Source organism: Lytechinus pictus, chromosome 10, assembly GCF_037042905.1.
Source record: "Lytechinus pictus isolate F3 Inbred chromosome 10, Lp3.0, whole genome shotgun sequence".
NCBI lineage: Eukaryota > Metazoa > Echinodermata > Echinoidea > Temnopleuroida > Toxopneustidae > Lytechinus > Lytechinus pictus.
Genome location: NC_087254.1, coordinates 907,093 through 920,839, shown reverse-complemented (window position 1 = coordinate 920,839; position 13,747 = coordinate 907,093). Strand labels below are relative to the sequence as shown.

Here is a 13,747-nt window from a genome sequence, read left to right as displayed (position 1 = left end):
TCCCAAGTGCACCTGCACCTGCGAATTAGCATATAATTCGTAAAATAAGGCACTATTTTGGAAATAATCCCAAGTTGACTTGGGATTGCAATCTCGAGATTAATCCAGCGAACTAGCGCGATAATTGCGTCTCCATTACATATAATCTCGAGAATTTTCAGATCGGGATAATTTGCCGGATCAGAAATTGCGCGCTTATTTGAAAACTCGGGCTGGTGCTATGATTACTCGTTCAGGTGGATTAATTTTCTCGATTCTATTTTTTGAAGACCAAGCTATATATCTACAAAAAATTATGATTTTTTTTATTTTGGGATGGAGGCTAGGGTGACATACGAACTGCGTCTTTTAATCAAATGAAATGAATTACTCAATATCATACTTGTTTATCGCAAGATCCTAGCAATCAGCCGCCAGTTCTGTCCGATTGTCCGATGAACTTGGTAGTAGCTCTGCCTGCTGCCTCGCCCACTGTGAATGCATCATGGACCCCACCCAATGCTACGGACGACAATGATATCCCGCAGGTGTCTTCGACGCACCAACCAGGAAGTGCATTCGAGTTCGGATCAACAGTAGTCACCTACACTGCAACAGACTCCGAGAACCTTACGGATACATGCACTTTCACTGTAATGGTTGGAGGTAGGATGTAATTCATCAAAGATATATCAATCATATAGAGTATGTTGCATAAAATATTTATTTTTCAACGTGTCTAATGACGCACAAAAGAGATCAATTCGTGCATAGAGGATAGATTGAGAAGATCCTAGAATATTAAATGTAATTTTACTTTAACCTGGTTAATTTAATTGATTGAGTTTACTTTATAGTTGTAATGGTTCATTTTTTTAAAGCAGAAACATTTGCAAAGGTACCCTCCGTCCAATAAGCAACGTGTGAACATCGGTAGAGAACACCAACAAGGAAATGAAAATGAACACAAACATGTCAGCTCACTAAGCTCACTCAGCTACCTTTTCTTGTTAAAGGAAATGCAGGTTTTAGTTGGTACCATATTGTTGAAGTCTTTCATGTCACGTTATAATAATAAATAATAGCATCATGATTATGTCACGTTGTACGGAATGGGAATTCGTTTGGTATTTGAGTTGAAGAAATCAGATAGAACAAGCTAAAGAATTATCAGGCAATGTTGATTTTTTATAGATAACACTGATCCAGTGCTAGCTGACTGTCCAGTAGTAGAAAGTCCTGTAGCCCAAGAAGGGGAGACATCGGCTCGTGCATTCTGGAGTCCGCCGACAGCCACTGATAATTCTGGCATGGTGACCGTCAGCTCAAACTCTACTCCAGGAGACAGCTTCCCTATTGGATCTACTATTGTTGAGTACACGGCTACCGATGCAGCTGGCAACAACGTATCGTGTAATTTCACAATCGTTGTTAGAGCATATCCAGGTATTTATTATGAGGAACCATTTTATAATTCTGATCACTTTTTTCATAATCACGGCTTAATTTGCCTCTCTTTATAATTTCAATGCAATCCCGGGATGGAAGGAAAATTACATACATATTCCCTAGGTTCCAGTTTAAAAAAAAATTGGTTAATTACCAATGTCCGAGATCATCCTTCAGCACTTTAAGTGAGATACATATGCATGTGGGTGATTTATCTGATGGTTTCCCAAAGGGAAACGAGGTAGATGGTCAATCAATCCCTGGAATATAAAAAGTAACACACTTCTGATTCTTATTACTTGCCTTTGTCATGTGAGTAAGTTAGTAAAAAGCTTGATGATCATGGAAGCCAACTTCTTCTTGTTCTCTTTAATCAGATGATCCCATTCGTCTTGTGGATTGTCCACTTGGAGTGAATGCCACCTTACCAATGTCCTCAAGTCAGGTAGCAGTGTCCTGGACACCACCTTCTGTAGCAGGTGGCAATGGACAGACATCACTGACATCTGACGCCCAACCAAATGATCCCTTCCGCTATGGTGAAACTCGCGTCACGTACACGGCTATAGATTCGGATAGTTTCACATCAAGTTGTTCTTTCATAGTAGATGTAACAGGTACTGTGCATGGAATGAATTTATATTACCATAATTCATGATACATAAAACTATTACCACTTCTCTTTATCTATGCACTGAACTGAAATGAGAGAAAATATTTGCGTAAATGCGAACCAGTATACACCCATCAAAACTTAAGTGGTAAGAGGAAAAAAAACCAAGAAAAAAACAGGAAACAAAATTACAAAATTAACAAAAACCCCACTGGTTTTCAAACATGCTTTAGAGAAAGATGAAAATTTTACATTTCTCTTCAATCTGTTTTTGATAGATGCCACTGACCCGATGATAAGTGGATGTCCACCTCAGGTTACTGGAGAGATTCCGCAAGGGAGTATCAATGTGTCTATCCCTTGGGTGCCCCCAACGGCAGCAGACAACTCTGGATCAGTGACGTTGACGTCTACAAGATTTCCGAACGACGTGTTCTCTGTAGGGACGTTTGAAGTAATTTACACTGCAACTGACGAAGCAGGGAATTCTGCTGACTGTATATTCCAGGTTGTTGTCACCCAAGCACCAGGTTTGTAGATACACATTCCATGAAAACCCGTCTATATGGATTTTAAAAATGAAAAAATGAATGTATAGGAGATTTATAATGAATTCAGTCAAGAAAACAAACCCCAAGACCTTAACTGGAAAAACGGTTTCATAAATTATGTTGAACAAAAACGTTGTTAAGAATTACAAGAACTACCTGATAAAGAATAATTCTTTCTGAATAAATTCGTGTCTTTATAAACAATTGTCACTGACTATGTTATCCTGATAGTGGTGCTGGTACCTATTTTCATATACACATCACTATTATCATATTTTTTTTGGTTATCAATACTGTTATTATTATCATTATTATCATTATTATTATTGTTATTACTATCACTATTATTATCATTATTAGTGGGGTGCTGCACTGTAGGGGTTTTATTTGGTTATTGGTCAGATCTTGTTTTTTTTTATATAATAATGCAACATTTAATTTCGTGACAAAGAATAACTAATTAAATAAAGAAAGTAAAGCGTACTGACTGAAGAGCATTTTAAATTTATGTTGGCAGGCGGCACACCTACTTCGATGTTCACCAGTTGTCCGTCTAATGTGACCGGAACATTACCATCAACCTCACCTCAGGTGACAGTCGCCTGGGATGTTCCCATGGTCAATGGCACGGCAGCGGTCAGTTCTGACCATCAGTCAGGGGACATGTTTGGGTTTGGCCAAACAACAGTCACCTACGAGGCTCGAGACTCGGGTGTACTCGTGGATACATGTTCCTTTGTAGTTCAAATCACAGGTATTATAAATGTTCTGGACGTATAACTCGTAAACGTAGACAGTTTTGCTCATCAAAGTTCGAGGCTTTCAGAGACGCGGGCGCATGGCAAGCCATTTACATAACGTTTTTTTGTTTGTTTAGTGATATCAAGGAGATGTCTCCAAGAATTGCCACGTTGAATGCACCGTACGCCACAGAAGCGAAATGAGGTCAATGTTGATGATTTTGTCTAGGGGCATTGATGTTGGATTTGATGGAGGATTTAATGGAAGAATTTCTTTGACAAATGTGAGATGAAAGGAGTAGTGCTAACCTCCGTATAGGTGCTGGAATTGATAGCTAAATTCATGATGATATCAATATGACAGGAAAAAAGTGAATTGATGGCGATGGGTGAGGTGAGGTGTATTCATAATAGTAATGAAACTAATGATTATGGAGACAACGTTGGAGATCGTAGCAAACAATTCCTACCTTTTAATAGCCGTAAGATTATTCTTCATATGTTTTTTTTCTTTCATAGAAAGATTTTATTCAAAATCAAACAGGAAAGCAATTCAATTTACAGAAAAATCATGAAGCGAACATGTTTACAACAACTGTACATGTGTACTATTGTTTAATGATAAAACAAAATTATGTTTTTGACTGAGAACCCTTTCATTCTTCATATGCTTCCTTTCGATGTAACAATTTTCAAGTTGTATTTTTTTCATTTCCATCATTAACATTATAAAACAAATACAAATCAAACATACATCTTATATATAAAAAATATAAATACAAATCAGATATGATTACAATATTTTTTTATAATGATTGCATATAAACTTCAAATAACAAAACATTTGTAAAGTAGTTTTAACAAAATCTCGTATGGAAATGAGGGAATCCACTAAAAAGCATTGCTTGTAGCTTGTAGAGCGTTGATCCCCTAAGAAAATATAAATCAAACAATGAAGAATTTGGCACTCATTCAGTTGTGTATAGAGAATACAATAAGTTATATTATCACCCGTATCAGACATCTGAGCTGGGGAGCGTTTCATCAACATTTTCATCCGACAAGTTGTCAGATCTGACATCTTTCTCTGATGTTGACTGGCTGAGAGGTACTGTTACTATGGTAACTGTCGGATAAAATGGGACTTGTCGGATAAAACGTCCGACAAGTCCTTTCATGAAACGCCCCCCAGGTCATTTACAAAACCGTATTGTCCTACATTTTCTGAATATCGGGAAGGGTAGGTATATTGTTTGTATTTTCCTCGGTCTCAATACGCATATTTACTTTGCATGCAGAGACGACGCAAAATTTCAACAATATACGTCATAATAAAGACAACACTGGATCCGAGCGCTTGCAAGTACGTCATAATGGTAAAGTGCAGAGCCTAGACCGATATTAACATGACACAATAGAACTCTATTTTTAAAAGAAATATCCCCATTATCATGATTTTTGCTCTAGATATCTGATTTGGATGATAATAAAAATATTGACTGGCTCTTCTTTCGGGGAACATCAAATATATTGCCCTTAAATGACCCATATTGCCCTCGTCTAAAGACTCGGGCCAATATGATTCTTTTGCTGGCAATATATTTGATGTTCCCCTCAAGGCCAGTCAATATTATATAATTATTAACCGTATCAGACATCTGAGCAGGGCAACTTTGAAACATTGTTGCCTGCGTAAGACTGGGATCAAATGGCTGGTCAATAAAATTCCAATTGTTTATAAATCCACGGGCCCAATTTATTGCCCGCTCAGGAAAGTCAATGAGAAAATGCGTGGAAATGTAGCGTGCAATAAAAGGCAACGCTGACATTCAGGTATTCTACGCGTTTTTGTACGCGCCCTTGAACCGCGCAGTGATATACGTCATAATGGTAATCAAGTTGAGACAACGCTGGATACTGCGTCTCTAGGCCAGGGACGCGTCATTTCAATTATGTCACAATGGTAAAGTCCAGAGGCCCAGTCTGCTCAACATGAGAAACTAGATTCTCATTCTAAAAATTTAAAATATCTAAATTTTTACGATTTTTGCTCTTAACACTAGATGTCTGATTTGGTTAATAATAGCAATATTGACTGGCCTGGGGGCGAAAGGACATATATCGCCCTCACTAAATTGATATCACCCTCGTCTACGACTCGGGCGATATAAATCTAGTTTGGGCGATATATGTCGTATCGCCCCGAGGCCAGTCAATATTGCTTTATTAAATAAAAGGAATAAAAATAAGCAAGAGAAGACAAAGACATAGACAAAGATAGAGGGAGAGAGCAGAGGCGTACATCCTGGGGGGGGGGGGGGCGATCACCCCACCAATTAATTTTTTTTTGGGGGGCAAACATATCGTTTTGCCCCCACCAATAATTCTGCATGTACAAAAAATAAAATAAGATTGTAATGTTACACAGAAATCAGCAAGCGAGATAGAGATACACAACTCGTTCTTTATTTAAAATCGTGCTCAAAATGTCCGCTTTTCAGATTGGAATATAAACATTTTCAGCTCGCGCTCGCATCATTTCTGTAGCAAAAACCCATACTTTTCATGAAAAAATATAGGTAAATAGAATGTGCCGTTTTGAGTTCTAAACCTCAAAAGAACTCCCGCTTCGATTTGCAATAATCTTTTGTTGGATAGATATCCTTTTTTTTATTGTTAAAAACGTCCATTAAATGTAATTTTTTTTCAGACCGAAATATAAAAATTTTCAGCTCGCGCTTTGCGCTCGCATCTATTCTTCTTTTAGATACCCATCTTAATCATAGGTAGCAAAAAAAATGCTTAGAATATCAAGCTTTCAGCTCAGAATATAAAACAAATTTCAGCGCTCTCTCGGCACTCGCATTATTTGTGTAGTGAGATATGTATCCTCCTCATGAGTTACTACAAACAGTCCTAAACAGGCACTTTTATCATGTTTCCAGGTCAGAATACTAAAACATTTCAGCTCGCGCTCGCATTAATTTGTTGGTGAGATATGTGTCTCTATCTCATGAGTCCTATATATATATATATATATATATATATAGACATATATGTGTTTGTGAGTTTGTTTTGTGTGATCGAGCACCTTTGGAAAGTTGATTCATGATTTTGCCCCCCCCCCCCCATCTGAAAAATGGATCGATGCCCCTGGGAGAGAGAAGGAATAAGGGAGAGCGAGAGAGGAAGAGACTGAGAGGGGAAAGGTAAGTAGGGAGAGACGGACAGACAGAGATAGAGACGCACACACGCGGATGGATGTGTAGAGAGAAAGGGTGAGAATGAGAGGGGGGGGGACAAGAAGGAGAGTGCAAACGTGGATCAAAGAGAGTGTGACTTATTAGCGTGCTCAGATGACACTAACAATATACAAACTAACTAATCACTTTAATAAGACAGTAACAAAAATATTTTTAGTTTTCTCTTAAAGGAGTGGATGGAGGGGGCTTGTTTGTTGCATATCTTTATGGAGGGAATTCCAAAGTTTTGGGCCGGTGTAAATGAAATTATTTTGAGCAAACGAGTTCTTAGCATAGGTAGATGAAAATTATCGACAATCTCTATTATTGTCAGGAATAGCCTGTGAATGAAACTAGAGCTTGAGGGCACATTCTGAAAAAAAAAAACGACTTACATTTATTGTAACTTTACCATTTAATATGAACATCACCATGGAAGTAGTGATCAGCCATCAATCAAAACAAGGTTTTGGTGATCAGTATTAAAGACAATGACACAGTAAAGTTAATTGTATTAAATCTTCGTTTTAATATTAGTTTTATATTATTGTTCTTTCAACTACTGCTTCATGTCACAATGCTCTCCAACAATTTTCCCCCCAAGACATGGTCCCACCGACAATCACGGGGTGTCCTGACAGCGCCATCGGGGTGGTTCCTCAAGGCAGTACCAATATAAGTGTCTACTGGATTCCACCCAAGACCGAAGATAACTCTGGACTGGTAAGCTTGTCATCGGACAGGGATCCTGGCGATATCTTTCCCGTCGGGTCGTTTCCTGTGGTATATACCTCCAGAGATATGGCCGGCAACTCTGTTTCCTCGTGCCGTTTCCTTGTAAACGTGACTATGTCGACAGGTATGTCTGATCATTCCTGATGCCCTAGAATGAATTGTTCAAATAGGAAACAAGAAAATATATTTATACTTTTACTATTTTAGTCTTAACATAACGCTGAGTGAATGCCCGGGGGGGGGGGGCACTCACATTGACGAGTGGATACCATGCGCGACCAAAAAAAAAAACACGTAAAAAGGATGTCTTTTTCAAGATAGGGCACGTTACGTACGTAACGTGATAAGGGTGTCAAAAACACAAAATTAATGAAAAAAATGTATCTATTTCGCTAGGAAAGTTACGTACTTAGGGTCATATTTGTGGGGATGATAAAACAAAATTAAAATGTTTTATAAAGGATATCCTTTTTGCCCCAACACTACGTGTTTAGAGTCCGATTTGCGCGAGGTGTGGAATGTGGGGTCGTACTTAACCAAATGATGTGTAAAAGTAAAACCGACGACTGAATTAGGACCCGTGACATAACAATAAAATATGGTTGTACTTGTTTAGGGGTTCATTGCAGGGAATACTTGCCAAGAGTATCGTTTTGTTTCCAATACTTGTTAAGGGTAGGGTTTTACACACCAATACTTGTTAAGGGGTGCATTTTCAGTGTATGGAAAATACGTGTTTAGGGTGCTTTTCGAGACCCCATGGTCGCGCATATCCACTCGTGAATAGAAGTGCCCCCCCCCCCGGAGTGAATGTTAAGGTTCGTATATTGCATATCTCACTCAAAGTACGTAAGAATGAATAGAAGACAAGGTCAAATAAAGGTAACAAACGCTGAAGAACAAAACGGCGTGAAACAAATTCTGTAACATTATATCAAACAATGCAAAGAGAGATACATGTAGTGACAAATGTTCACATAAAAATTGTTTTGAACGTTTGTGTGTGATTTTATACAAGCACTTAAGGCACGACTGATTATTGATTAAAGTAAACAAATAAGGTATAAAAAAGAAACACATGTAAAGGTGAATTCAATTCATTTTGGGCATTCTTCGAGGTGGATATATGCGCATTAGAAATATGGTTATTATTATTATTTATTTTTTTTATTTGTAGAAAATATGATTAAAAAATATAATCAAAATTGTTCTTCAATAATTGGTGAATTATGCAGGAGTCCTCTCTTTTTGTGAACAGGGGAAATCAATGCAGGACCTTTACTGATGAACTGCCCATCTGATATGAGCATAAACTTGCCAGTCACTTCGTCTGAGGTAGCCGTGTCTTGGACTCCACCTACTGCAGACGATGACGCGAGCACCCCAATTGTGACGTCGGATATACAGCCAGGCAGTATGTTCGGATATGGCTCGACTCTGGTGACGTACACTGCTATAGACTCCCAGGGAGTTGAAGATACCTGTTCCTTTACTGTCCAAGTGCGGGGTGAGAATACATTTTCTTTCGCACATGGCATCGAAACAACCAATCAGCTAATCTTATAAAACATATGGATACAGAGCATCGAAGTGTGACGTCAGTTAACATGGTGTCATGGCGGGCTGGTTCTTAACAGAGTCGCAGCTGACGATCGTCTGTACACAATTGTGTGACTTTGGCTTGTCTGAAAAAAAGGTTGCAAGCGATCAAATTCCGATAGCACCCATTTTCTCCTACGAGAAACACAGGCTTTCATTTGGCGGGTTCATTTGTTTAGAACCAAGCCGCGGCATGACACCATGGCAACTGACGTCATCGCTTTGGGACTCTATAGCAAACGCGATGCCGTACCTTTCATTAATAATACAAACAATGGGGTAGTTGTCACTGTGTCATGTTGAGTTACATAGAAGACAAAAATGAGATCGTGGGACATCTAACCAATCTATTGACATGTTAGAATGGAAGTGGGTATTGTTATACAGGGCCCTCTGGAAGAATAACTAGGACCCAATGAACCGATGAAGCATGAGTGGCTACACTTGGTGAATATGAGTTGTTATATATCTTGTCATCGTTACGCATGGGGTGCGTTCTATATGCACAGGATCAATTCTCCATTCGCAATATTGTGGGCCCGTTTCCTAAAAATTACATTGAATCTTGAATATTGAATATATTGCACCCAAAAGTCTATATGATCAGCTGTCCGTGGTGGAAGCAGTGGGGACAATGTATGTGCATATGATCAAGTAAACGAAGCGAGACCTGTGCATCAATGGCAACTATCATGGTATTCTGGTCCAAAGACCAGTCGGTAGGAACTTTATGCGTTCAAGGACTGGAACGTTCCCAAAGGTTCCAGAACGCTTAACAATATGATTCCATGAAACAAAAACGAATGAACCAAATCGGTTCACCTTCCACGCATGTGGTAGCGATACCTATCATCGTCTCCTGAATTTTCATGCCATTTTTCAGACAAAAGAATGTCAAGAACGGGGCGATGTTGACCTAGTGCGCGGACAATCCGCATTTTACACTTCGCCTTATTGGCGTGCTCGACTAAATACTACTATTAAAGCTAAGGTATTTATCGTACTCGGGAACGTTCCCGCCCTGTTAAATGCAAAATCCCTTTAACATCATGCTTAGATATTTTACTTTGGACAGTCTTTGAATTCCTTCGTTGTCCGTTCTTTCTACAGATCAGACCACCCCTTTCATCATGGATTGCCCTTCAAGTGCTAATGGGGTTCTTCCAAAGGTAAGCTCTTCCGATGTTCCAGTATTCTGGACACCGCCGACTCACACAGACAATTCTGGAATGTCAACTTTGAGGTCGACTCATATACCAGGCTCGTCTTTTCGCGAAGGCACCACCGAGGTTCTCTACACAGCTGTAGACGTTGCCGGTAATTCAGACGAGTGTCGATTTACTGTCACCGTGACGTCACCAGGTATAACCCATCCAATCGCATTAAAATAATCATTGGCATTTACTCGTAATATAAGTCATTGAGATACAATCACAGACGTAGCAATCAAACTTCCGACAATTTGTATAGGAATTTTACCAGAAGTTTCCCTTAAAAAAATTATGAAAACGAAAAATATTCCACTAGCAGTGAGAGTGCTTACCAGAAACGTGATAACATTAAAATCCAATTACATGTACCTTATTTTAAGAATGAAAAATACAGTGTTGGCGTTAAACAGCTATCAACGTCACAATTTTACTTTTCATCTATTTTTTTTTTCAATTAGGAGTCGTAAATCCACCTCCGGTTATCTTGAATTGCCCTTCGCGTAGACTTGGCGTGTTATCAGATTCAAGCAGTGTGGCTGTATCCTGGACCGAGCCGACTGCTACGGACGACACAGGAACGCCAACACTGACTTCAAACTTAAGTCCTGGTAGTGACTTCCGGTTTGGCATCGCGACAGTAACCTACACAGCAGAGGATGACGGAGGAGCTATAGCTACTTGCTCATTTAATGTTCAAGTTAAAGGTAAATCCTACAAATTCTTTCTAACCCTAGCTAATATCAATGTGATATATTGCTTTAGAGTATCACAACTTTATTTAATCCATGATGAAAAATGAAATAAACTTGTTCAGACTTGACTGATTATCTAACTGTGACTGTTTTCCTGAAAATCAACTTATCATTTTTCAAGGACGAATAGTGGTGAGACTATAAAAAATGGTACGGGTACTCTCTTCGGATCAAAACTCAGATGAACACAGTTTAACTAATGATGCAACTCTTTAAAATCTTTAAAAAAAACGTAAACCATAAACGTTAGCTGATTCAATTGTCAGGGGCACCAGAAAGTTCTGGTTGGCTCAGTGACACTCTGAATTAATCCATTAGAGAGTTTTCGCTCAGCAATGTATGTAGGATTCAAGAAGAGAGTAAATGTAGAACAGCAAATGAGTCCTGGTGGAAATTTGCTGACTCAAAACAGAATTTTACTCCTTGGTTCTATACAAACTTCCATCAGCTTTTGAACGTACGATGAATCTAATTCGGGTCATAGACCTACAGTATTGCCTTAATATAGGCTACCTAACGGATATTTACGACCCGAAAATAAGTTTCCCTGAAGAGAAAACTTATGATGATGTCAGCAAATATATTTTGGCACATTCATATTTTTTGTTATGACCAGACGTGACAGCTCCAGCCATCACAGGTTGTCCGGCCAGTGCGTCAGCGACTCTGCTCCTTGGATCCACCTCTGTCAGTGTGACATGGACCCCACCAACTCAGACGGACAACTCGGGTGTTTCCTCTTTAACTTCCACGCACGAACCAGGCTCCATGTTTTCTGCTGGTGATACCGAAGTCACCTACACTGCGATTGATGCTGCAGGAAACACGAATCAGTGTTCACTTGTCGTTACAGTCATTTTGCTCTCAGGCAAGTAACAAGCGTATTACCTGAATGCGTTTCAGGAAACAAATTGTCAGGTGGTTTACTTAATAGTTTCCTTTATAGAAACTATGATTCTCATTAATCGAAATTCAAAGAAAATTGTCAGATCAAAAACTTTAATGTCGGATAACCAATGTTGATGAAATTCTCTCCAGGGGTCAACAGTTTTTCATGTTTAATCTCATTTTCACCCTGTGGTCTTGTAAGAAGTTTGAGTTGAAGAGACATCAGCCTCGATGTATGATCATGATGATATTCTTAACGCAAATGATCTGATCAGAAATTAATCCATACATGTCACTTTTACGCAACAACCTTGGTCTACCAAAATAGTTATAATTTAACTATTTCAAAGATATAAACGATGTCATTACGCCCTTTCTTTTTTATTTTATTAAAATGAGATACATAACTGTATCGCATCACCACATACTAACTGTATTTTGTAAGACTATGAATCACTCACCTATAATGACACCCGCGTCCCAATCTGTATTTTAGATGTACGCTGCGTGACTCCTGCTGTCTCTACAAACCTGAACAGTGTTGGAGACCAGTGTAGCCAACCGGTGGAGATTACAGTCAACGCCCAGTGTAATTACCAATGTAATTCTGGATACAGCATCGTAGGGGATGCGACTCTATCATGTGGAATGGACGGCAGACTAGTCGGGACTTTCCCAACATGCCAAGGTATATAGTATACACCAAAAATACTGGGTGTTAAAACTAAAACCAGTTGGCGTCCCTAGAGGAAGAGATCCTGACGTGTTGGAATTACACCCTATAGATTAAACATAACACTAAAGGGTGTAAAAATAACCATCAAGGGTGTGATAATATCATCCATAGATGTTGAACTAACAACCATATATTCATCACCCGAGTAGTCTCAATAGAAGAAGGCGGGGTAAGTTGAGCAGGTTACACTTCGTAATTCCGAAGGTTCGTAATTCCGAAGGTTCTTTATTCCGAAGGTTCGTAATTCCGAAACACGTAAATTGCCTATACCTCGATGTTTGTTAATCCGAACATTTGTGGCGTAATTCCGAAGGTTCGTTAATCCGAAAAGGAAATGAGAGTCGTTATTCCGAAGGTTCGTTAGTCCGAAAACGAAATGAGGTTCGTAATTCCGAAGGTTCGTTAACCCGAAAACGAAATGAGGCTCATAATTCCGAAGGTTCGTTAGTCCGAAAACGAAATGAACAACGAACCTCATTTCGTTTTCGGATAAACGAACCTTCGGAACAACGAACCTTATTTCGCTTTCGGATTAACGAACCTTCGGAACATCGAACCTTATTTCGTTTTCGGATCGTCGAACCTTCGGAACAACGAACCTTATTTCGCTTTCGGATTAACGAACCTTCGGAATATCCGAACCTTCGGAATAACGAAGCTTCGGAATTACGAATGTATACGAGTTGAGCATACATGTAGGGTGTAGGGGTAAGTTGAGCCACCAGCCCCTGGCCAATAATAAATGAGTCAGACATTGTGGTGGTGGTGGTGGTGTCATGTATTGATGACCCATTGCATAACCCAGTCCTAACCCCATCACATTGTTTTCAACTTTGAAACAATAAGTACTTTTTAGAGGGAAAAATACAAATTTTAGCCAAAAAAGTAAAAAAGGGTGTGAAATAATAATGTATACAAAACGAACAAATCTTAAAAAGTCATCGATATGCAGGCAGAAAGGAGCAAATTTACATGACTGTTCTTTTCCTTTTAGAGGATGTTAGTATTTATAGAGAATTAGCAAGTGATAAGACTTTAAATTAAAAAAAATGACATGCTGTTTCTCCTCCATACATTTTTACATAGTTTTTGTGGCTCAACTTACCCCAGAAGGTGGTACAACTTACCCCACAGATGGGGCAAGTTGAGCCATTTGACATCTCTTTTTTCAAAGGTGACAATGACTTACAGTGTGGGGGTAGAAAATTATTTCAGAAGAATTAAATTTTAAGGCAAGGTACTTACATGTATT

The 13,747-nt window shown here is 39.0% G+C and overlaps 1 protein-coding gene across 1 annotated transcript; it reads left to right on the top strand.

Moving 5' to 3' along the window:
* Positions 1-1,821: 1,821 nt before the first annotated feature.
* On the top strand, positions 1,822-11,747 carry LOC135155711 (hyalin-like). The gene is made up of 8 exons (XM_064105746.1): positions 1,822-2,045; positions 2,320-2,571; positions 3,110-3,346; positions 7,179-7,433; positions 8,568-8,816; positions 10,019-10,270; positions 10,578-10,823; positions 11,488-11,747. The coding sequence occupies exons 1-8, from the start codon at positions 1,859-1,861 to the stop codon at positions 11,745-11,747; spliced, it is 1,938 nt and encodes a 645-aa protein (XP_063961816.1). The 5' UTR covers positions 1,822-1,858.
* Positions 11,748-13,747: the final 2,000 nt, after the last annotated feature.

What these genes read in the sequence shown, in the direction of transcription:
- LOC135155711 (XM_064105746.1), top strand. Translation starts at nt 1,859, where the DNA reads ATGTCCTCAAGTCAGGTAGCAGTGTCCTGGACACCACCTTCTGTAGCA. An exon ending in CTTTGTAGTTCAAATCACAG is followed by an intron (nt 3,347 to 7,178) that starts GTATTATAAATG and finishes TTTCCCCCCAAG; the next exon opens with ACATGGTCCCACCGACAATC. An exon ending in TGTCACCGTGACGTCACCAG is followed by an intron (nt 10,271 to 10,577) that starts GTATAACCCATC and finishes TTTTTCAATTAG; the next exon opens with GAGTCGTAAATCCACCTCCG.